The following is a 22,243-nucleotide window of genomic DNA, read 5'->3' as shown; positions in this document are numbered from 1 at the left end:
CTCAGTCCGTCGGTCGGTCTCTCTGTCTTTCTGTCCCTCTCTCACAGTCTTTCAGTCAGTCTCCCCCCTCTCTCATACTCACCGTTCCCCCGATCACCGGCGCGGCGCTGCATGGCTGTTCAATGAACTCCGGCGGCTTTTACTATTTTGAAAAAGCCGGCCGCTCATTATTCAATCTCGTATTCCCTGCTTTCCCCGCCCACCGGCGCCTATGATTGGTTGCAGTGAGACACACCCCCACACTGAGTGACAGCTGTCTCACTGCAACCATTGCCACTGCCGTTGGGCGGGTCTATACTGTGCAGTAAAAAAAATAAATAAATAATTAAAAAAAACAACGTGCGGTTCCCCCCCATTTTGATACCAGCCAAAGTAAAGTCGCACGGCTGAAGGCTGGTATTCTCAGGATGGGGAGCTCCACATTATGGGGAGCCCCCCAGCCTAACAATATCAGCCAGCAGCCGCCCGGAATTGCCGCATACAATAGATGTGACAGTTCAGGGACTCTACCCAGCTCTTACCGATTTGCCCTGGTGCGGTGGCAATCGGGGTAATAAGGAGTTATTGGCAGCCCAAAGCTGCCAATAAGTCCTAGATTTATCTTTGCAGGCGTCTGTGAGATACCCCCAATGATTAATCTGTAAGTTACAGAAAATAAACACACAGTGAAAAAATCCTTTATTTGAAATAATAAACACTACAAAAAACCCGCGTTCACCAATTTATTATGCCCCAAATACCCATCCATGTCCGGCGTAATCCACGGAGGTCCCGCGTCACTTCCAGCTCTGCTACATGAAGGTGACAAGAGCTGCAGAAGAACACCGCCGCTCCTGTCACTTCCACGCAGCAACTGAGGTGAGCCGCGTGATCAGCTGAGCTGTCACTCAGTTTATTTGTGGCCACCGCTGGATCCTCCACCTGTGACAGCAAGTCGCCCAAGTGACTGCGATGAAGTCACAGGTGAGTTGCGGTCACGGGGGGAGGATCCAGCTGGCCGCGGGTAGCCTGAGTGACGGCAGCGCTAATCACACTGCTCACTTCAGTCACTCAGGGGATTAGCGGTCACCGGTGAGTCCTTCACGGGTGAACGCTAATCAGGATGTGACACCCAGACAGAGCCGCGGTATGACAATGAAGTCGGGTGAAATTCACCCGAGTTCATTCTCAGCGCGCGTCGCTGTCTGCTGTCAGCCGATATGTAGAAACTACATTTTACATCACACATGGACATTTCACATGGACAACACACACACACGTCAGTTAAGTTTCATGTGCACACACGGCCATTCCACACGCACACACGGCCATTCCATGCGCACACACGGCTAGCATACGCAGGTCACACAGATGCCACACGGACCATAAAAACGGTCACAAAAACGGGACACGGACCCGAAAACGGACGTAACACACGTGCATGTTTTTTCACGGATGTGTGTTTCAGGCATTATGTAAAGTTTGGCTGAATCCACAGAACCCAAACATCTCTAAATATGGACTAAAATTTTTCAGAAATGTGAAATGTTTGATGAAAGGTTTTAAAGTCAAATATAAGGGATAATAAGAAATTTTGAAGAAGCAATAGCCCACAATATATTTGTTTAATTCAACAAACTAGTCTAATATCTAACCAAGAGAGCAATAGCTGTAGATATTTTAAGATGAGGAGAAATGTTCTCTTTTTCGATGCTCTGGTATAGTTATGATAGGGTTTGTAATTCTGTAAACATAAGCAGTTGTCTGCCATCATGTTTGTGTTCCTTCTACTTTGATATCTGTTCCATAGTCCTGATGTCTGGGTGAAATAAAAATTTTACAAAAACCTACAAAAGAAAACAAAAAAGTTAATATAGTTTTACCTGAACATGTAAATCCATCTCCAGTATATCCTTCAATGCAGGAGCATCTGTATGAGCCAGGGGTGTTTAGACAATTGGCAGATATGCTGCAGCTGTGAGTTCCATTAAGGCATTCATCAAGGTCTGCACATAGAAATTATCATTAGTGAGACAGTATACACCTAAAACCTTCATAATTACAAACTGACATTGACATCAATATATTATCAGATCTCAGATCTTCACCAGCTAATCAGATATTACTTCTATGCATATTAGATTCCTGGTTTTAATTATGTTTGATTTTTATATTGATACTCTTCCATGTCAGCTTCTAAAATGTGATACCAACTAAGATGAATAGTGGGCATAATTGGTTTGAGAGGTCTATGTCACTATCTTATCTGATCAACCCAGATGAAGCTGCATCGCTAGATGCTAGATCTAGATCTGATGCCACTACTAGGATCTTTACATATTTGGGCTATTGGTGACACTTTAACCCCTTCAACCCATGGTGATTTTCCATTTTTCATTTTTGTTTTCTCCTCCCTTCTTTCAAGAGCCATGACTTTTTTAATTTGCGGAACAAGTTGTACTTTTGAATGACACCATTCATTTTACCATATAGTGTATTGGAAAATGGGAAAAAATTGCAAATGTGGAGAAATTGTGAAATTGTTTTTTATTCACCATGTTCACTATACGGTAAAACTGATGAGTCTGTATGATGCCTCAGGTCGGTACGAGTTAATAGATACCAAACATGTATACTTTTATTTTAATCTAAGGGGTGAAAAAAAAAATCAGAATTTTGTCCAAAAAAATAATTGCACTTTTGTGACCATTTTCCGAGACCCATAGTGCTTTCATTTGTCAGGATCTGGGGTTCTGTGACAGCTTATTTTTTCCATATTGAGCTTGCATTTTTAATGATATCATTGTTGTGTGGATGTGATGTTTTGATCACCTGTTATTACATTTTTCAATGTTGTGTTGACCCCAAAAATGTAATTTTGGTGTTTGGAATTCTTTTCTCTCTACGCCGTGTACCAGTCAGATTAATTGAGTTTATACTTTGATAGATCAGGCATTTCTGAATGTGATAAAATAATAAAAAAATACACATATTTGGTATTATCTTCAATGGGGCAAAAGGGGGGTGATTAAACTTTTAGGATTTTTTAACTTTTTCAGATTTTTTAAAACTTTTTTATCTTTTTAATTTTTTTTATTGGTTCCTCTAGGAGACTTTATCACTGCAGGGTCTTATCGCTTCTCCTGATTAGAGCGATGCTTCAACCCATTCTTGGTGTATAATAGTGGGACAACCCATGACAGGTCATTGAGCCACATTTGTGAAACATATGTAGTTGGTTAAACTTTTTTTGTGGTTTTAATTTGTTTTAAATTATGCAGTATATGTCTTTTTTTTATTCACTTTGTCTACACATGACCTTTCATAGATTATATTTTCATACCTTTGCTTTAGCACATCCTATAGTTATAGTACTGAGTAACATTGCTGTGTTTAAGATCCTATATAACCTATAGATATGTATAGATCAAGAAGATGTGGAGAATTACAAACATAAAGAGTATAGGTATGGTAAGGCTAATGCTAGCGTCACATGATACGATCTATCGTGCGATCGCACGAGCGATCGTACCAGCCCCCGTCATTTGTGCGTCACGGGCAATTAGTTGCCCGTGGCGCACAAAGTCGTTAAACCCCCGTCACCAGTACTTACCTGCTGAGCGATGTTGCTGTGGGCGGCGAACATCCACTTCCTGAAGGGGAGGGATGTTCGGCGTCACAGCGATGTCACACAGCGGCCGGCCAATAGAAGCGGAGGGGCGGAGATGATCGGGATGTAAACATTCCGCCCACCTCCTTCCTTCAGCATTGCCGGTGGGACGCAGGTAAGCTGTGTTCATCGTTCCTGGGGTGTCACATGGAGCGACGTGTGCTGCCTCGGGAACAATGATTAACAGGACGTGCGATATTTAGAAAATGAGCGACGTGTCAGCGATGAACGAGAAGGTGAGTATTTCTGCTCGTTCATAGCTGTCACACGCTACAGTATATCAAGCGATGCCGGATGTGCGTCACTTACGACGTGACCCCGCCGACATATCGCACGATATATCGTCTCATGTGACGCCCGCATGAGGCTCCATGTTATTATTTATCGTTGTACAAGACTGGAAATGTTTCCTCACAAAGTTATGAAGTGACCTCAATGTATACTTATGAAGTTACAGGAGATTAAATTAGTTCCTAACTTTTCATATTCAGAAACAGAGGATTTACACAAGCAGCAATTATACCATGACCTGTGGGCTACCACAAGTCAACACAGAGCTACATCAACCTTGGAGATAGCGATAAACATTTGAAAAACGTCTGCATTGCTTAAAATAAACCCAACGTCTTTGTTACAAATTCCCTAAGTATGCCTACCATGACACGTAATGCCACTGCCAAGCCAGCCTTCCTTACAAAAACATTTAAAGCTCCCTGGTACATTGAGACATGTAGCATGAAGATCACAATTGTGAGCATCAATCTCGCACTCGTCCACATCTGAAAAAGAACATAGAAATATTAACAAATTGGAGATTCTGAAATTAGACTTCCACTGTACGATGGATAGGTTTACGTCACAAAGTCAGTGTGCCAAGAACCCATCCGGATTCTTTACACTTTTGAGATTATAAAGTCATCATATTTATGATACCAGTATGATATCATGGAAAGTGATGTGACCAGTACTTAGCTGTTAAAGGGAAACCACCTTGATAGGAAGTTGAATAGAAAATATTATTTTTCCTTATTTCCTTGTAGAGTACATGTACTGTATGAAGGTATTTCCTTGTAGAGTACATGTACAGAATGAGGTATTTCCTTGTAGAGTACATGTACAGAATGAAGGTATTTCCTTGTAGAGTACATGTACAGAATGAAGGTATTTCCTTGTAGAGTACATGTACAGAATGAGGTATTTCCTTGTAGAGTACATGTACAGAATGAAGGTATTTCCTTGTAGAGTACATGTACAGAATGAGGTATTTCCTTGTAGAGTACATGTACAGTATGAAGGTATTTCCTTGTAGAGTACATGTACAGAATGAGGTATTTCCTTGTAGAGTACATGTACAGTATGAAGGTATTTCCTTGTAGAGTACATGTACAGAATGAGGTATTTCCTTGTAGAGTACATGTACAGAATGAGGTATTTCCTTGTAGAGTACATGTACAGAATGAGGTATTTCCTTGTAGAGTACATGTACAGAATGAGGTATTTCCTTGTAGAGTACATGTACAGAATGAAGGTATCGTGCACAAAAATGCTGGAAAAAAATCTGTACTGAATGTCTATACTTACTGCATCAATCCAGGGTTTTATTTTTTTCAGAGGTGAAGTGGCACCTTTAATCTAAGCCCCCTGTCAAATACTCACCTTCCAGAGGCTTCACCTTTTACCATTGATGCTCTGATCTAGCGCCACTATCTTGCACTCAATACAACTCTATGGGAACTAGAACGAGGCTTTTAATGACTTGCATTGAGTTTTGACCTCTGGCACGCTCTACAAAAAACTAGAGGTGCCAGCAGGTCACAAGTAACAGGAGACCAATAGGTGCGATGATAGAAGATGAAGCCAACAGAGGGTGACTATAAGACAGGGGACTTATATACAACTCTATGAGAATCAGACCGAGGCTCTCATAGACTTGTATTGAGTTGGGACCTCTGACACTCTCCATGAAAAACTGGAGGTGCCAGAAGGTCACAAATCACAGGAGACCGACAGGAGCAGTGATAGAGGATGAAGCCGCCAGAGGGTAACTAAGACAGGGGGCAGGGGACTTATAGCTAAAGCATCACTCCAGCAGTGCAATATAAAAAAGACTGGAGTGGGGCTTCAAGCCATAAATTAGCTGGAGAATAATTTCCTGCACATTTCTGTTGTTTTTTTCCCCCGAATGCACTATTAGGATGGATTTCAGTTAGTTACTAGACTATTCCTTGCACAAACTTAATAGCTTTTCTCAAGCAATGGCTAAATTATGCTCTAGATTCAGTAAGAATAGTGACAGGGGTGTCACCATACTGCTCTTATATAAATATAATAAAGGTTTTATGGTGAATATAATATACGCTGAGCGGGACTTTACTACCTTTATCACCATAACTATTGTAATATAACTATATTACAGAGATAAAGCTTTACATATGCTCTGTTATATGTTAGAACTTCAGTAAAATATATGCAGCCCCTATAATGTCATTAATTTAATATACTAGTCTCCTTCAAGAGGTAATCTAGGATTAGGAATAGAAAAAAAACAAAATTGCAGGCACTATTATATATGACATCACAGCTTATCCTCATATAGGCTGTGTAGTCTGGGCTCAGTCACACACCTGCATCTTTCAGCACACAAACGTGGCAGTGTGATCAGTGGTTTCCCCTCACCGCTATATATTAACACCTAGAGATTGAAAGTTTCCAAAGACATGTATGTCTCTCCAAGGATCCTCTGTTGACACTGAGGGGTACTTTGCACGTTGCGACATCGCTAGCATTGGCTAGCGATGCCGAGCGCGATAGTACCTGCCCCCGTTGCACATGCGATATTTTGTGATAGCTGCCGTAGCAAACAGCTTCGGCAGCTTCACACGCACTTATCTGCCCTGCAACGTCGCTCTGGCCGGCGACCTGCCTCCTTCCTAAGGGGGCGGGTCGTGCGGTGTCAGCGACGACACACAGCAGGCAGCCAATAGAAGCGGAGGGGCGGAGATGAGCGGGAAATAAACATCCCGCCCACCTCCTTCCTTCTGCATAGCTGGTGGAGGCAGGTAAGGAGATGTTCCTTGCTCCTGCAGCTTCACACACAGCGATGTGTGCTGCTGCAGGAACGAGGAACAACATCGTATCTCCTATTGGTGTGACATTATGAAAATGACCGACGCTACACAGATCACCGATTTTTGACGCTTTTGCGATCGTTTATCGGAGCATCTAGGCTTTACACATTGCCACGTCATTACCGGCGCCGGATGTGCGTCACTTTCGATTTGACCCCAACGATATCGCAGTAGCAATGTTGCAACGTGCAAAGTACCCCTTACAGTTCTCCAATGCAACTTGTTTGTAATTGTTCCCAATCTTGAATGATAATTATTAGGGATGATCGAATACCTCAAATATTCGGCAACGCCCATATTCGACGAATAGGTTGCCGCTATTCGACAATTTGTGAATATTCGAGGCGCAATGTAAGTCTATGGGAAACCCGCATAGTTGCCGAATAGCAACTATTCGGGCTTCCCATAGACTTAAGCGGGCTTTACACGCTACAATATATCTTACGATGTGTCGGCGGGGTCACATCGTAAGTGACGCACATCCGGCATCGTAAGTTATATTGTAGCGTGTGACAGCTACGTGCGATTGCGATTGAACATTAAAACGTTCATCACATGCACGTCGTTCAATTGTTAAAAATTGAACTTGAGGTTGTTCAATGTTCCCGAGGCAGCACACAACGCAGTGTGTGACACCCCAGGAACGATGAACTGCAGCTGCGTCCTGCAGCTCCCGCCGGCAATGCGGAAGGAAGGGGGTGGGTGGGATGTTTACGTCCCGCTCATCTCTGCCCCTGCGATTCTGTTGGCCGGCTGCCGCGTGACGTCGATGTGACGCCGAACGTCCCTCCCACTCCAGGAAGTGGACGTTCGCCGCCCACATCGAGGTCGTATGGAAGGGTAAGTACGTGTGACAGCAAATAATCGTTTGTGCAACACGTTCAACAAATTGAACGTGCCGCATATACGATGGGGGCGGTTACGATCGCATACGGTATCGTATGCCTAATTGTAACGTGTAAAGCAGGCTTAACATTGCGCATCAAATATTCGCATAGCGGCGACCTATTTGTCGAATATTCGCGAAGCTGAATATTGCCGAATATTTGTGATATTCGATCATTCCTAATAAACATAAAAGTGTATCAAACACAGCAGGAAAAATATTTGTATAAATTTGTATAATATTTGTATAAAGTGTCTTGAATAGGTTTTCATACCCTATTAACTTTTCTACATTTATTCAAATTACACCTGCAAACTTTAATGTATTTTATTGGGATTTTATGTGATATACCAACAGTACGATCCACATAAGTGTAAACAAAACGATACAACTTTTTCTAAATATTTGACAAATATAATTCTGAAAATTGTGATGTGCATATGTATTCAGCCTCCCTGAGTCTATACTTTGTAGGATCACATTTCACTGCAATTACTGCTGTAAGTCTTTTGGGTATGTCTCTACAAGCTTTGCACATCTAGAGGCTGAAATGTTTGCCCATTAGTCTTTATAAAATAGCTGTATCTCAGTGAGATTGGATGGAGACTTCTGTGAACAGTAATTTTCAAATCTTGTCACAGATTCTCAATGGGATTTAGGTCTGGACTGTGACTGGGGCATTTACACACTTGAATATGCTTTCATCTAAACCATCAATTGTAGCTCTAGCAGTATTTTCAGGGTCATTGTCCTGTTGGAAGGTGAACGTAAACCCCAGTCTCACATCTTTTACAGACTTTAACAGGTTTTCCTCCAAGATTTCCCAGTGTTTAGCTCCATCTATCTTCCCATCAACTCTGAAAATCTTTCCAGTCCCTACTGAAGAAAAGCTTCACCAAATTATGATTCTACCACCACCATGTGTGATACTGGGGATGGTGTTCTCAGGGTGATGTGCAGTGTTAGCTTTCTACCACACATAGCATTTTGCATTTAGTGCAATAAGTTCTTCTTTGTTCTCATTTGACCAGAGCACCTACTTACACATGCTAGCTGTGTCCTCTACATGGCTCTTTGCAAATGTAAATGGCTTTTTTATAGCTTGATTTCCAAAATGGCTTAGGTCATACTCTTTCCATTTTTTTATGATGGATTGAACAGTGTTCTGTGAGCGGTTCAGATATTGGGCTATATTGTTTATAAACTAACCATGCATTACTCTTTTTCACAACTTTATCCCTGACTTGTCTGATGTGTTCCTTGTTTTTTTATGATGCTGCTTGATTCCTAATAATCTTAAATAAACCTCTTAGCCCTTCACAAAAGATCTGTAGTTATACTTAGAATAAATTACACACAGGTAGCTCAATAAATTAATTAGGTGACTTCTGCAGGCATCTGGTGTTTTAGGATTTTATTTAGGGGTATCAGACTACAGGGGGCTGAATACAAATGCACGTCAGAATTTTCAGACATATATTTAAGATATTTATGAAAACCATATATCATCTCCTTTACACAATAAAAAATACTTGTAACATAGTGTTGGTATAGCACATAAGATCCAACTAAAATACATTAAAACTTGTGGTTGCAACATGATAATAATGTGGAAAAGTTCTCAGAATTTGAATAAGTTTTCAAGGCACTTCATAGTCACTATCAAACATGGATATATATATATATATATATATATATATATACTGTACATATCCTATAGATTGTAAGCCTAAGCCCGCAAGGGCAGGGCCTTCTTCCCTCTGTACCAGTCTGTCTATTGTAACTTGTATATGTATTCTGTATGTAACCCCTTCTCATGTACAGCACCATGGAATTAATGGTGCTCTGTAAATAAATAATAATAATAATAATAATAATATCTTGCAGCATGTTAGACTTAAGTCTGACCCTGGGTTTCAACCCTTCACAGCTGCTTTAGGGTCAACTCAATCTTAAGGATAAAACCCATTGTTTGGCTGAAGACAAGCATGACACAAGAAACTGTGCGGGGTGAAATGCAGGTCTGAGCTGAAATCTAGTGTGTCTCAAATATATTTATATATTATGCTCATTTTGATCTCTGTTTTTGACTATATACAAATAAATTTCTTCTTTCTTATTGAAACTGGAGACATCCTGCACTTTGCTATTGTGCTTAATACATCTCGAGAAATATCGGAGTTGGGATCAGGAATGGTAACATGCGGAGACACCTAAAAGACTACATTTGTCAGCATAGGACCTACAGAGAGAGGCCACCTTGTCTTGGAAACATTTTATTTTTTTTATCCTTACATGATAATAAATGTGTTGAGGGGAAGCCACAGAATATTCTGTGACTATTGTACATTGAGGGACGCAGGAGTGTGAATTTATTGCAATCTACCATAACCACATATGCTCAGTTGCTCTGTCCATATACTGCAAGAAGAAAGCGTGTGTAATTTGTACTTCAAGCTGAATTTGACACTTACCGAGTGAGTTTGCCCATAGCCATGCAAACCAATAAGTAGTTAATCCCTCCACCATGCACATGCAAGCCACAAATATTACAGACCAGCTTCTTCCCCATCTTATGTGCTCATTTCATGCAACCACATGCTTGTAAGAAAATAATGATCAAAACACAAAGGTCATGTTAGAAAGACTTTATTAACTGATGAAAAACAGAATATGGCAAAGATAACGTTTGTGTCCATAGGTGAGAAGTGGTTGGAGATACAGAAAGCCGTAGATTCATGGTGTACCTGTACATCCGGTTGTCCCCTTTTTCACTGCATACCCCACCTGACAATGACATACAAAGGATCCTTTGGTGTTCTCACATTCACCAAACATGCAGATGTTCGAGTTGATGTCACATTCATTAACATCTGTAGAGAAAAGAAAAATGATATTTGTAAATATACTAATGATTCCAATAAATCATGATACCATGGAATGAGAATGGCTAATAGGTTTGGGTCACAGTGTGAAGTAAGCAGTAATAGTGCACTCACCTCATTTATATCTACTGGAGGAGACCGATTAGCACCTCAATAAAATGTGCAATAAATCATGATTATACTGGAATGTAAATGACTATCTTTCTCCATTATATGAATGGGTCTATGAACAAGTATATGAAGCTGGCCACAAATATGGAGATTGGATGGGTTCTGCCGGTATGCCAATGTCTATTAGGACAGACTGACTATTTCCATAAGTCTACTGCTTGGAGGTGCATGTAAACAGGTTCGATTTTACCCGTCGAATACATTGTACCCCTGGGTAATTGACACCAGAGATGTCTGGCAGCAGTTTAATGGTAGAGAGTGTTGGGAAGGATATCTTTATTATGTCTAAGGTTATCTTCAAATGGTATCCATCAGTAAGATCATCCAAACCAGACTGCAAATGTGGACACACAGGTCTTTGAAATGTATATTCTTTATTAGTGATGACCAGGCACTACAATACCAGGGTGCTCAGTATTCGAAATGAGCATGTTGGATGCTGCGCCAGGCTCTCATTGACCCAAGAATAATGAAAATCAATGTGAAACTCAAACATTTTTCCGGAAGATCTTCTTTTTCGATTACCGAGCACCCAAGCATGGTAGTGCATGTTTATCATTATTCTTTATATCTTCTATCTAATTTTGCATTCCAGTTAACATGGGTATGACAGAGCACTTACCGAACATTTGCCTCCCAAGGTTGTTTCCTAAGCTCAGAATCAGAAGGCATAGGCTAATTAAGCGGTCTCTCACTGACAAAGCATTGAACAGCTAATTTGCAAATTTATTAAAACACTAATTTATTGGAAATTCAACAACAGATAGAAAATATAAAGGGATCACTGGATTTAAATTTCAAAGACCTGCATGCGCATATATGAAGTTGGGGGATGAAATTACTGACACATTCCTTTTATACAATCATAGAATGATTTAAATTGTATTTTACTTAGAAAGTAAATTTATATTCAGCATTTGTTCTGTAGTAGCTGACTCTCTCTCTTAGGCCTGAAACACACATCCGTGAAAAAACACGCACGTGTGTTACGTCCGTTTTTCGGGTCCGTGTCCCGTTTTTATGTCCATTTTTATGGTCCGTGTGGCATCTGTGTGAACTGCGTATGCAAGCCGTGTGTGCGTGTGGAATGTCCGTGTGTGCGTGTGAAACTTAACTGACGTGTGTGTTGTCCGTGTGAAATGTCAGTGTGTGATATAAAATGTAGTTGCTACATGTCGGCTGACAGCAGACAGCGACGCGCGCTGAGAATGAACTCGGGTGAACTCATGTCTGGGTGTCGCGTACTGATTAGCGGTCACCCGTGAAGGACTCATCGGTGACCGCTAATCCCCTGAGTGACTGAAGTGAGCAGTGTGATTAGCGTTGCCGTCACTCAGGTTACCCGCAGCTATCTGGAGTCCCCCCCCATGACCGCAACTCACCTGTGACTTCATCGCTGTCACTTGGGAGACTTGCTGTCACAGGTGGAGGATCCAGCGGTGGCCGCGAGTAACCTGAGTGACAACTCAGCTGATCGCGCAGCTCACCTCAGTTGCTATATGGAGCTGACAGGAGCGGCGGTGTTCTTCTGCAGCTCTTGTCACCTTCATGTAGCAGAGCTAGAAGCGACGCGGGACATCCGTGGATTACGCTGGACATTTTATATCACACATGGATGGGTATTTGGGGCATAATAAATTGGTGAACGCGGGTTTTTTGTAGTGTTTATTATTTCAAATAAAGGATTTTTTCACTGTGTGTGTTTATTTACTGTAACTTACAGATTAATCATTGGGGGTGTGTCATAGATGCCTGCAATGATTAATCTAGGACTTATTGGCAGCTACGGGCTGCCAATAACTCCTTATTACCCCGATTGCCAATGCACCAGGGCAAATTGGGTAGAGTCCCAGAACTGTTGCATCTATTCTATGCGGCAATTCTGGGTGGCTGCTGGCTGATATTGTTAGGCTGGGGAGCTCCCCATAACGTGGAGCTACCCATCCTGAGAATACCAGCCTTCAGCCGTGTGACTTTAACCTGGCTGGTATCAAAATGGGGGGGAACCGCACGTCAGTTTTTTTAATTAGTTATTTATTTTTTTTTACTCCACAGTATAGACCCGCCCACCGGCGGCTGTGATTGGTTGCAGTGAGACAGCTGTCACTCAGCGTGGGGGTGTGTCTCACTGCAACCAATCATAGGCGCTGGTGGGCGGGGAAAGCAGGGAATACGAAATTGAATAATGAGCGGCCGGCTTTTTCAAAATAGTAAAAGCCGCCGGAGTTCATTGAACAGCCGTGCAGCGCCACGCCGGTGATCGGGGGGAACGGTGAGTATGAGAGAGGGGGGAGACTGACTGACAGACTGTGATAGAGGGACAGACAGACAGAGAGACCGACCGACGGACTGAGGGAGATTGACCGACATAGACAGAAAAAGAAAGAATAGCCGACATCGCTACAAAAAAGCACAAAACATACACGGAGCATACAGAGATGCATCCGTGTCACGTTATTGTGCGCACATACCCATTGACTTTCATGGTGTCCGTGTGTGCGTGTTCCGTGCTGAAAACGGACAAGATTCTGTGCAAAATGGAAACACATACGGATCACGGACACGGACACACGGACCATATGGAATCACGTACGTGTAACCTCAATGATAGATTAACATTGGTGCATATTTGTCCGTGTCTCCGGTACATACGGAAAAGGGACAAACACGCACGTGTTTAACGGATGTGTGTTTCAGGCCTTAAACTGATTAATGGGAATGAGAGAGATTAGCCAAGTTCTATTGCATGTACATATAAAAATGGGGTCCACAAGATGGGATTGAAAGAACTATGAAAGATTTGCATCTCATCTTGAAAACCACAATTAAAGGGAATCTGTCAGAAGATTTTTACTACCTGAGAGCAGCATAATGAAGGCAAAGAGACTCTGAATCCAATAATGTATCACTTGGTTTACTGGATGCAGCGGTTCTGACACAATCAGAGCTTTGAAGCAGAGCTGAGAAAGCTAACTCCACTCACACCAAGCTCTCTGTGTACATTGTAAATTATAGACAGTGAGTTGCTTATCACAGGAGGGGAAATGTCATATTACCAGGCATTGTTGCTGTAGTTCTATTCTCCTGGTGCTAAAACAATCATAGCAAGTAAACAAAAACTGGTGGCCTGAGATGAATTGTTGAAATCTGTGTCTTAATCGCTACTGCATCCTGTCCTCAGAGTACATAGCAAAAACCTGCTAATAGATTCCCTTTAAGGATATCACTCTACTTAAGTCTATGTAATGTCAGATCAACCTTGAATGATATGAATCCATGAAAACTTTAAAGGCTGAGGTCACAATCAAAGGTAGAGTTTTTAATTTTTTTTACTGAAATGCATATATTTTGGACTAAAAAAAATATTATAAAAAAAATATTTCTAGCAATTTGGTTTATGTTTAAAATATGTTGCACCATTTGTCCCCTACAACCCATGTTACACTCTCTATCGATGGCTGCAGAATAAATGATCTATAAATCTGTGGGTCAGCTGTTTAGACAATGTTTGTAATGGTTTTATCTGGTGTGCCAAGTCAGGGATCTGTCTCGCTAAATTATTAACAGCTCTGACAAAGTTCTGAGCAATAGTTAAAGCCGGCTGGTTATCCTGCGCGCTGATCTTTTTATAAGGGGTTAAGTGCATTCAGCGCTTCTCATAAATCCATGACGTCACCGGCATCTGGATTACTGTAAGTCAAATGAAGAATAGAATAAACAGTGGGCCGCAGAGGTGACAAGACTTTTTCCAATAAAAGTACTCAGAGGAGAATATTCAATGTCCAGCCGCCAGGGAATTTCTATACCTGTACAATTTCCAGTACATCATGCTTTTTCACAAGGGATAATTCATACCATCCTTTACTGAGTACTAAGCTGGGGCAATTAAAAACTGTCTAAGGATTTAGGTATACATCAGCGAGACCACTCAAAGGGGCAGGAAGTCAGCCCTCCCGTAATTAGTGGGAAACCCAAGTGACGACAGTTAGAATACACTAATAGCATATGACTAATAACTGCTCAGCACAACATTCGTTTTCAATTGCAGTTCAACTTTACTCTAGTAATATCTGCCGGTAATGTAACATTTGGTGCTTTTTGTAGTGACAGACTTGCGAGCCCTGTATCACAACCTTTTTTTTTTTTGCTTATTTTAACCCCTTCTGGGTTTTTTTTTCTGTTTTATTTCTCCCCTTCTTCCCAGAGCCATACCTTTTTTATTTTTCTGTCATCATAGTCATATGAGAGCTTCATTTTTTGTGACATGAGTTGTGCTTTTGAATGACACCATTCATTGTACCTTATGGCGTAATGGAAAACGGGAAAAAAATTCAAGTGCGGAGAAGCAGAATCCTGACATGGTTTTTTGGGGATTTGTTTTTAGGCTATGTGCGCACGTAGCGTTCTGCCCTGCAGACATTTCTGCAGCGATTTGAACAGCACACGTGCGCTTCAAATCGCTGCAGAAAGAGTGCGTAATGAAAAAAAAAAAGCCGATTCCATGCGCTCTGACTGCAGCCCCTCTCATAGACAGAGCGGGACCTGCAGGCAGAGCGCACGAAAGAAGTGACATGTCACTTCTTAGAAAGCGCGCTTCGGGCAGCAGCCGAAGCGCTGCGCTCTAATACGTCACGTGCGCACGTCTCCTGCATAATCTTCATAAATTATGCTGGGGACGCAGGACGCATGCAGTTACGCTGCGGTGCAGATCACAGCGTAACTGCATGCAAATATGCAACGTGCGCACATAGCCTTACAGTGTACATTTTGTAGTGAAAATAACCTTGCAAATAGATTATGTCACATATAAGACCCATAATCTTTTCATTTTTCGGTCAATAGAGCAATGTGATAGTTTATTTTCTGCAGGGCGAGACAATGTTTTATTGATCCCATTTTGGGTTTGATATGATGTTTTGATAGCTTGTAACAGCATTATTTGTGGTATTGCTGCTACCAAAAAACCTTAATTTTGCTGTTCTTATTTTTTTTTCTCAATATTTACCGATTGAATTAATTATTTTTATATTTAGATAGACTTTTCTAAAAGCGGCAATACCACGTGTGTATTTTTACATTATTTTTATTTTAATTGGACAAAAGGGGTTGATTTTGATTTCATCTTTTTCATATTTTTTAGAATTTTTTTACTTTTCACTATTTTTAACAGTTTCCTTAGGGGACTTGAAGCTTCAATTGTCTGATTGCTTGTGCTATATACAGCAATCCCATAGCATTGTTGTGTATAGTGAAAATCACAGTCTCCTTTGAAGCCTGGCCATAGACAGGGTTCAAAGGAGCTCTGCTATGACAAGCATTGAGGTCTTCAGCAGACTTCGTGCTGTCATGGTAACCCATCAGCCCAATTACATCACGGGGGCACCAAAGGAAGCTTAAAATGAAGCACCCAATGCCGATATATGTTAAATCCTCAGAGTTTGACAGTGGGATTTAACAGGTTAATAGAGATAATGGACCTGTGGATGTTCGGTTTTGACTGGTTCAGCTAGACTTTAAAGATAAGTTTGGCTGGTCACAACCCCGGACGCTGAACCTCACACAACTCAAAGGGGACCCAAACGTCTGGGTTGTAAAATGGCTGTAATCGTCATAGTAAGGGCTAGATGGCTACATAAGGAAGCAAAATGGGTGTAATAGCAGGATAATTGTACTGGCATCACACGGTACGATATATTGGGCTATATGTCGTCGGGGTCACGTCGTTAGTGACGCACATCCGGCATTGTTTGACATATCGTACCATGAGACACCTCCGAATGACTGGGAACGAGCAAAAATACTCACCTTATCGTTGGTCATTGACACATCGTTCATTTTCAAAATGTCGGTCCTCCTTCTGTGCTCCGGTTGTTCATCGTTCCCGAAGCAGCACACATCGCTCTGTGTGACATCTCGGGAACGACGAACGCAGCTTACCTGCGTCCCGCCGGCAATGCGCAAGGAAGGAGGTGGGCGGGATGTTACGTCCCGCTTATCTCCGCCCCTCCGCTTCTATTGGCCGGCCCGTTACACGCTACGATATATTTAACGATATGTCGTCGGGGTCACCTTATTAGTGACGCACATCCAGCATCGTTTGACATATCGTAGCATGTGACAGCTACGAGTGACTGATCGAGCACAAATACTCACCTTATCGTTGCTCATTGACACATTGCTCATATTCAAAAAAATCGAACGTCCTTCTGCGCTCCAGTTGTTCATTGTTCCCGAGGCAGCACCCATCGCTCCATGTGACAACCCGGGAATGATGAACTGCAGCTTACCTGCGTCTTGCCGGCAATGCGGAAGGAAGGAGGTGGGCGGGATGTTACGTCCCGCTCATTTCCGCCCCTCCGCTTCAATTGGGCGGCTGCTGTGTGACGTCGCTGTGATGCCGAATGTCCCTCCCTCTTCAGGAAGAGGATGTTCGCCGCCCACAGCGAGGTCGTTCGGGAGGTAAGTGCGTGTGACAGGGGGTTAACGACTTTGTGCGCCACGGGCAAAAAATTGCCCGTGACGCACAAACGACGATAGATCGTACGATAGATCGTACCGTGTGACGTCGGCCTTATACATACCATGATTCCTTGACAATAAAACAGCAGTCAGACTCTTTTGTGGCCCACTCATTAAACTACATATATATTTACTGCTTCCTCCTTCCACCCTCTGTGCCAGCGTCTGTGATTGGTTGCAGACTGCTATACATGCCCCCCCATTCTCTATGTTGGCATCTGTGATTAGTTGCAGTCAGTTTGCTGTATTGTAGTGTTAAAAGAAATAAATAATTAAAAAGGGTAATTTTAATTATTTTTTATTTATTTGGATCACGGCAGCGAAACACCATCTTCCCTATGCTGAAAAGCTTCTTGATTGGCTGTGCTGCAGCCTTTCAACAAACTTTATTCATAATCCGAACAGAAGACTTGTGCTCCATCTTGGGAGAGAAAAACTAAGAATTTTAACTGACTTACCTATGCATGTTTTCATGTCAAAGCTTGCCATAAATCCATCAAAGCATAGACAGCGATATTCTCCTGGAATGTTGGTGCACTGTCCTCCATCACAGATTTCAGGGTTGTCTTCACATTCATCAATGTCTGGAAACCATAGATTTATATAGTCACTGTCACGTTCTCACACAATCTAATATCTTAGAAAACACATAACAGTGTGTTTCACATAGTGTCTATTTGACAATGACAATGACCTTTGTTGCACAAAACACTGGATTTAACTAGGTTAACGATTGAGTTGGACAGCAATATATTTCTCCTAATAACACAAGCACTGAACCTGCAATTATACAGTACTTTATATTTATTATTTCATAGTTATAGTCACGTTTGTTGGTACAGTAGCAGTTGTCAGTAATTGAACACTTTGGTGCACTTGGGTTTGGCTTTCTATGGCTTAATCATACAAATAGTGTTAGAGATGACCAGTCAGCTAGTAGAGACCAGAATCAATTTTGAAAAATCTGTAGACAAAGTTTGAATAATTTACTTATTAAAGTTAAATTGTGGTTCGGTTTTACACTACTTTTTAATTTACACATTGAAGCCTCTTAATTGTAGCTGTCACACTTGTGTTTATCTAATCAACTACTCTACTTTCACTCAAAATGTCAGTGGATCAGACCTATATTCTTTATCAAGAAACAGGTATTGTCACGGTCCTCTCTTCTTGAGATTTGTTACAGGCTCAGGGTTGGACTCTCATTTATCATTTGAGGCCATCCACATTAAATGTGTGTTTTTCTTTTGGCAGTTGCAGGGTTAATGTCAGTTATCCTTGCTCTGATGACCTCTTCCAGTCTGGATTTAAAACCCTCTGCTCCCGGCTAAATATTTATAGGTGGGGTTTTTGACTTCTATCCTGGCCCATTCCCTTGTGTGGTTGATTGTGGGGGGGGTCTTACCATCAGGGTCAAGGACAGGAGATAGGGAGACACAGGAGGCTCAGACCTCGCTACCTTCAAGTGTACCTATGGGTTGAGGGATAGCCTTAGGTACACTTAGTCTGAGGGCCAGTGCAGTGGCTCCCTTCCAGTCACGCCCTACCTGTCACATCCATGACACTTATCTATCATTGGAGGTGTGTAATACAGGGAATATTGGACATTTTTCAAACCACTATATATGGTGCCACTTTTTTAGAAAAATGTAGATGATTTTATTTTATGTGGGACTTAGTTATTTTCCTTGGTCTATGGATTAGTGAATTCCTTCACCACTTAGGAGACAGATCACATTATGTTGTTGCAAAACAACAAACTTTTCTATTGTATTTTCTTGGATTGCTAGTTGGGATTGGAGAACTTGCCCCATAGACTCACAGTAGCTCCATATGGTGAAGTGCCACCATATCTATACGTTTTTTCTGTACAAGTAAAGATTAGTTCGCTATCGTGGGATAAAATATAGATGCAAATAATATGATTGTTTATTACATGGGAAATATCTTTTACTTCATGACCTTGGAATTCTGATTAGAAAGATCAAAGGTAAATCTTGAGTTACAATTGTGGCTTGCCATTAACTATGATGTGTGCCAATGAATTTGTCAGCAATAGAAAAACATATGGACAAATATGTAGACAAATATAAGTTTTTTCAATAAATATGTAAGTTAGAAGCTAATAATTACTTTCTAGAAAGACTTACAATACGATTCCTTCTATATCGTCTTAGTGTTGTAACCTTTTCCCTGGAAACATAACCTAAAATAATTGTGGTGGATTTGGCTTAGCAATTGTTATTAGGAAATGAGCATGATGAAGTCACTTATCATAAATCTCACTTAGCCTGTCTTGTGCAAGGGAAATAATCTTGCCATAAGAAAACTAAAGAATTTTTTTAATTGTCTTGCAAAATATACGATCCGTGATCTGATGTGTCAGAATACAACTTTATGACTCACATTGTTACTGACAAGTAGGGAGAGCCACAAATCTCAGCGATTCTCACTTATCATAATATATTACACTACTCATACTTTGTGTGCCTAATCTATGTGAGCATATTTGTGTGCATATAGTTTTTGAAGCAAATATGAGCTCAGTTACCTGCACATGTTCTTGAGTCCGGCAGTAAAGCATAGCCATCAAGGCAACTACACTGATAACTTCCTTCTGAGTTTTCACAATGCGTATCACATCCACCATTCATTATCTGACACTCATCAATATCTGAAACAAAAAAAAGATCACATTATTTATATGCAATGTAATGTCATCAATTATATATTTTATGAATATATAATGTTATATATACTATATCTCAAGAACAAAATACAGTTATAGCCCCTTATTCAAATTAAGGGCAATATGTCAGCAGGTTTTTGATGCTTCATCTGAGAGCAGCATGATGTAGGCAAAGAGATCCTGAATCCAAGGATATATCACTTAGATTACTGACTGCAGTTCTTTTGACACAATCATAATTTTAAGATTTAGCCATCTAGCAGAGCTGATAGAGCTTTCCCAGTCCCATGATGGATGGATTGTGAGGCACTTGGACCTCAAGAAAGAGTACAGCTCCATTTAGCAAGAGAAAATGGGAGACATGGGTCTGAAAGTGGCCTCAGTATAAAGTATGGTGGCAAGAAGTGAGAAGTCTGTGTTGTAAAACCTTTTTGTACTTGTTGCACTGGAAATAAAAGGAACTGTTTTGCATTACTGTGGGCTGTGGGTAAGAAGACTCAACAGGAAACAGGACTACTTTATGTTTGTCAAGAACAACTTAAGATTTTTGTGCCACCCTTTTTGTTTTGAGCAACCCCCCTGCTGGATTAGTGGACTGTAGACTGTAATTGGGTAGTGTGCCCTTCACCTGGACTTTATTTATCCAGCGAATAGACTCTCTTTTGCTTCCGTGGATTAAACCAGCCCCTAATATGGGTTCTGCCCAGTCCACTCTAGATTCTGCCCCATGGACTTTGCCCTACCCCTCGGTCTAATGTTGGGATAGTTTAGGGTAGAAGCCTGTCACTCTACTCAGGTCAAGGACAGGTAGGCTGTTGAGGGAAAATGGAGGGGAGGAAAGAGATGGGTGTAATTTCAAGTGTTTATGCATGTTCATGGACGGTCATATTCAAGAGGGAAGGAATGTAAGATTTTGGCTGAGTTCCAACTCCTGCAGACACCACATGTGTTCTTAAATATACTGTATATATGTGATATGATATAAAGTAATGTTATGTAGGAAATTAATGTAAAGTACATGAATGCATAACACGTAGGGTAATGTATAGCTGTAGCAGTGCTGGTAGTGATATAAGGTTATAACATAGGATGTTAGTAAGATAGGTCGCCCGGCAACCGACTGCATGCCATGTGATAGTTGTCAGTTGGGATTGGCCCATAGGGAGGAGCTACTACTGATGGAAAGAGTCAGATTCCATCTTAAGCGGGCTTTACACGAGACGATAGATTGTGCGATATGTCGTTGGGGTCACGGTTTTCGTGACGCACATCCGGCATACCGCACGACGTGGTTTCGTGTGACACCTCCTAGCGACGCAGTATCACTCATAAATCGTGAGTCGTGTACTCGTCACCTGGTTTCATAAAATTGTTTAATTAAAATGGCGGCGGTAGTTCATCATTTCCGTGGCATCACACGTTGCTCCGTGTGACACCACGGGAACGATGAACAACAGCTTTACCTGCCTCCCGCAGCACCCGACGGCTTAATGGAAGGAAGGAGGTGGGCGGGATGTTTACATCCCGCTCATCTCCACCCCTCCGCTTCTATTGGCCACCTGTCGTGTGACGTCGCTGTGACGCCGAACGTCCCGCCCACTCCAGGAAGTGGACGTTCGTCGCCCACAGCGAGGTCGTCCGGAAGGTAAGTACATGTGATGGGGGTTAAACGAGTTTGTGTGCCATGGGCAACTAATTGCCCGTGACGCAAAAAGACGGGGGCGGGTACGATCGATTGTGCTATCGCACAATCTATCGTCTCGTGTAAAGCAGGCTTTAGAGTTGGGGAATGATCAGAGTTGAGTGTAGACATACTGGTTGATCAATTCATTTTGGCCGTATTCTTTGGGTGACTTGTGGCAGGATGGATTGAAAGATCAAGCAAGGGAAGCGAGAAAGTGCCACAGAATTTCGGATGGTGGTTGCACCCAGAGACGAGACCGGCAGGGAAATCTGCGACTAGTCAAAGAGCCAAAAGAAATCCTTGTGGGTAGGGTCTGTGGATGGAGGCTTAGTAGCTTACAGCTGAAAGGAAACAAGCCAACAGGGTGGTGAACATGAGAGGAGAATGCAGTCCCAGGTAGCAGATACAGGAGCATCGCTCCTCCTTTTTGCTGGGAGGACGTATAACCACGTCTGGACTAGAGGGACTCTCAGGAACGTTACTTCCATTTAGGCCTCATAAATTTGAGCTCTCCCTTTGGGATCAACACCTATCTTGCTAAAATGGTATGGCTCCCTCAAGTCACTTCTATAAGAATTACAAAAACAAATGAACAAGTAAATTCCTATTCATGGTAGCCATGAGATAGAGTG

General features: G+C 41.8%; 1 protein-coding gene across 1 annotated transcript in view; it reads right to left on the bottom strand.

Moving 5' to 3' along the window:
* The window catches only part of FBN2 (fibrillin 2), a 415,749-nt gene that overhangs the window by 129,363 nt on the left and 264,143 nt on the right, over window positions 1-22,243 (bottom strand). Inside the window, exons 29-33 of the mRNA XM_075324675.1 lie at window positions 19,790-19,912; window positions 17,697-17,822; window positions 10,411-10,536; window positions 4,306-4,428; window positions 1,863-1,985 (exon numbers count right to left, since the gene is read on the bottom strand). Coding sequence (XP_075180790.1) covers window positions 1,863-1,985; window positions 4,306-4,428; window positions 10,411-10,536; window positions 17,697-17,822; window positions 19,790-19,912 — 621 coding nt within the window. The remainder of the gene's footprint in view (window positions 1-1,862; window positions 1,986-4,305; window positions 4,429-10,410; window positions 10,537-17,696; window positions 17,823-19,789; window positions 19,913-22,243) is intronic.

The sequence above is a fragment of the Anomaloglossus baeobatrachus genome, chromosome 1 (genome assembly GCF_048569485.1).
Source record: "Anomaloglossus baeobatrachus isolate aAnoBae1 chromosome 1, aAnoBae1.hap1, whole genome shotgun sequence".
Classification (NCBI taxonomy): domain Eukaryota; kingdom Metazoa; phylum Chordata; class Amphibia; order Anura; family Aromobatidae; genus Anomaloglossus; species Anomaloglossus baeobatrachus.
Note: the sequence above shows the minus strand (reverse complement) of the source record. Positions and strands in the feature narration are given on the sequence as shown.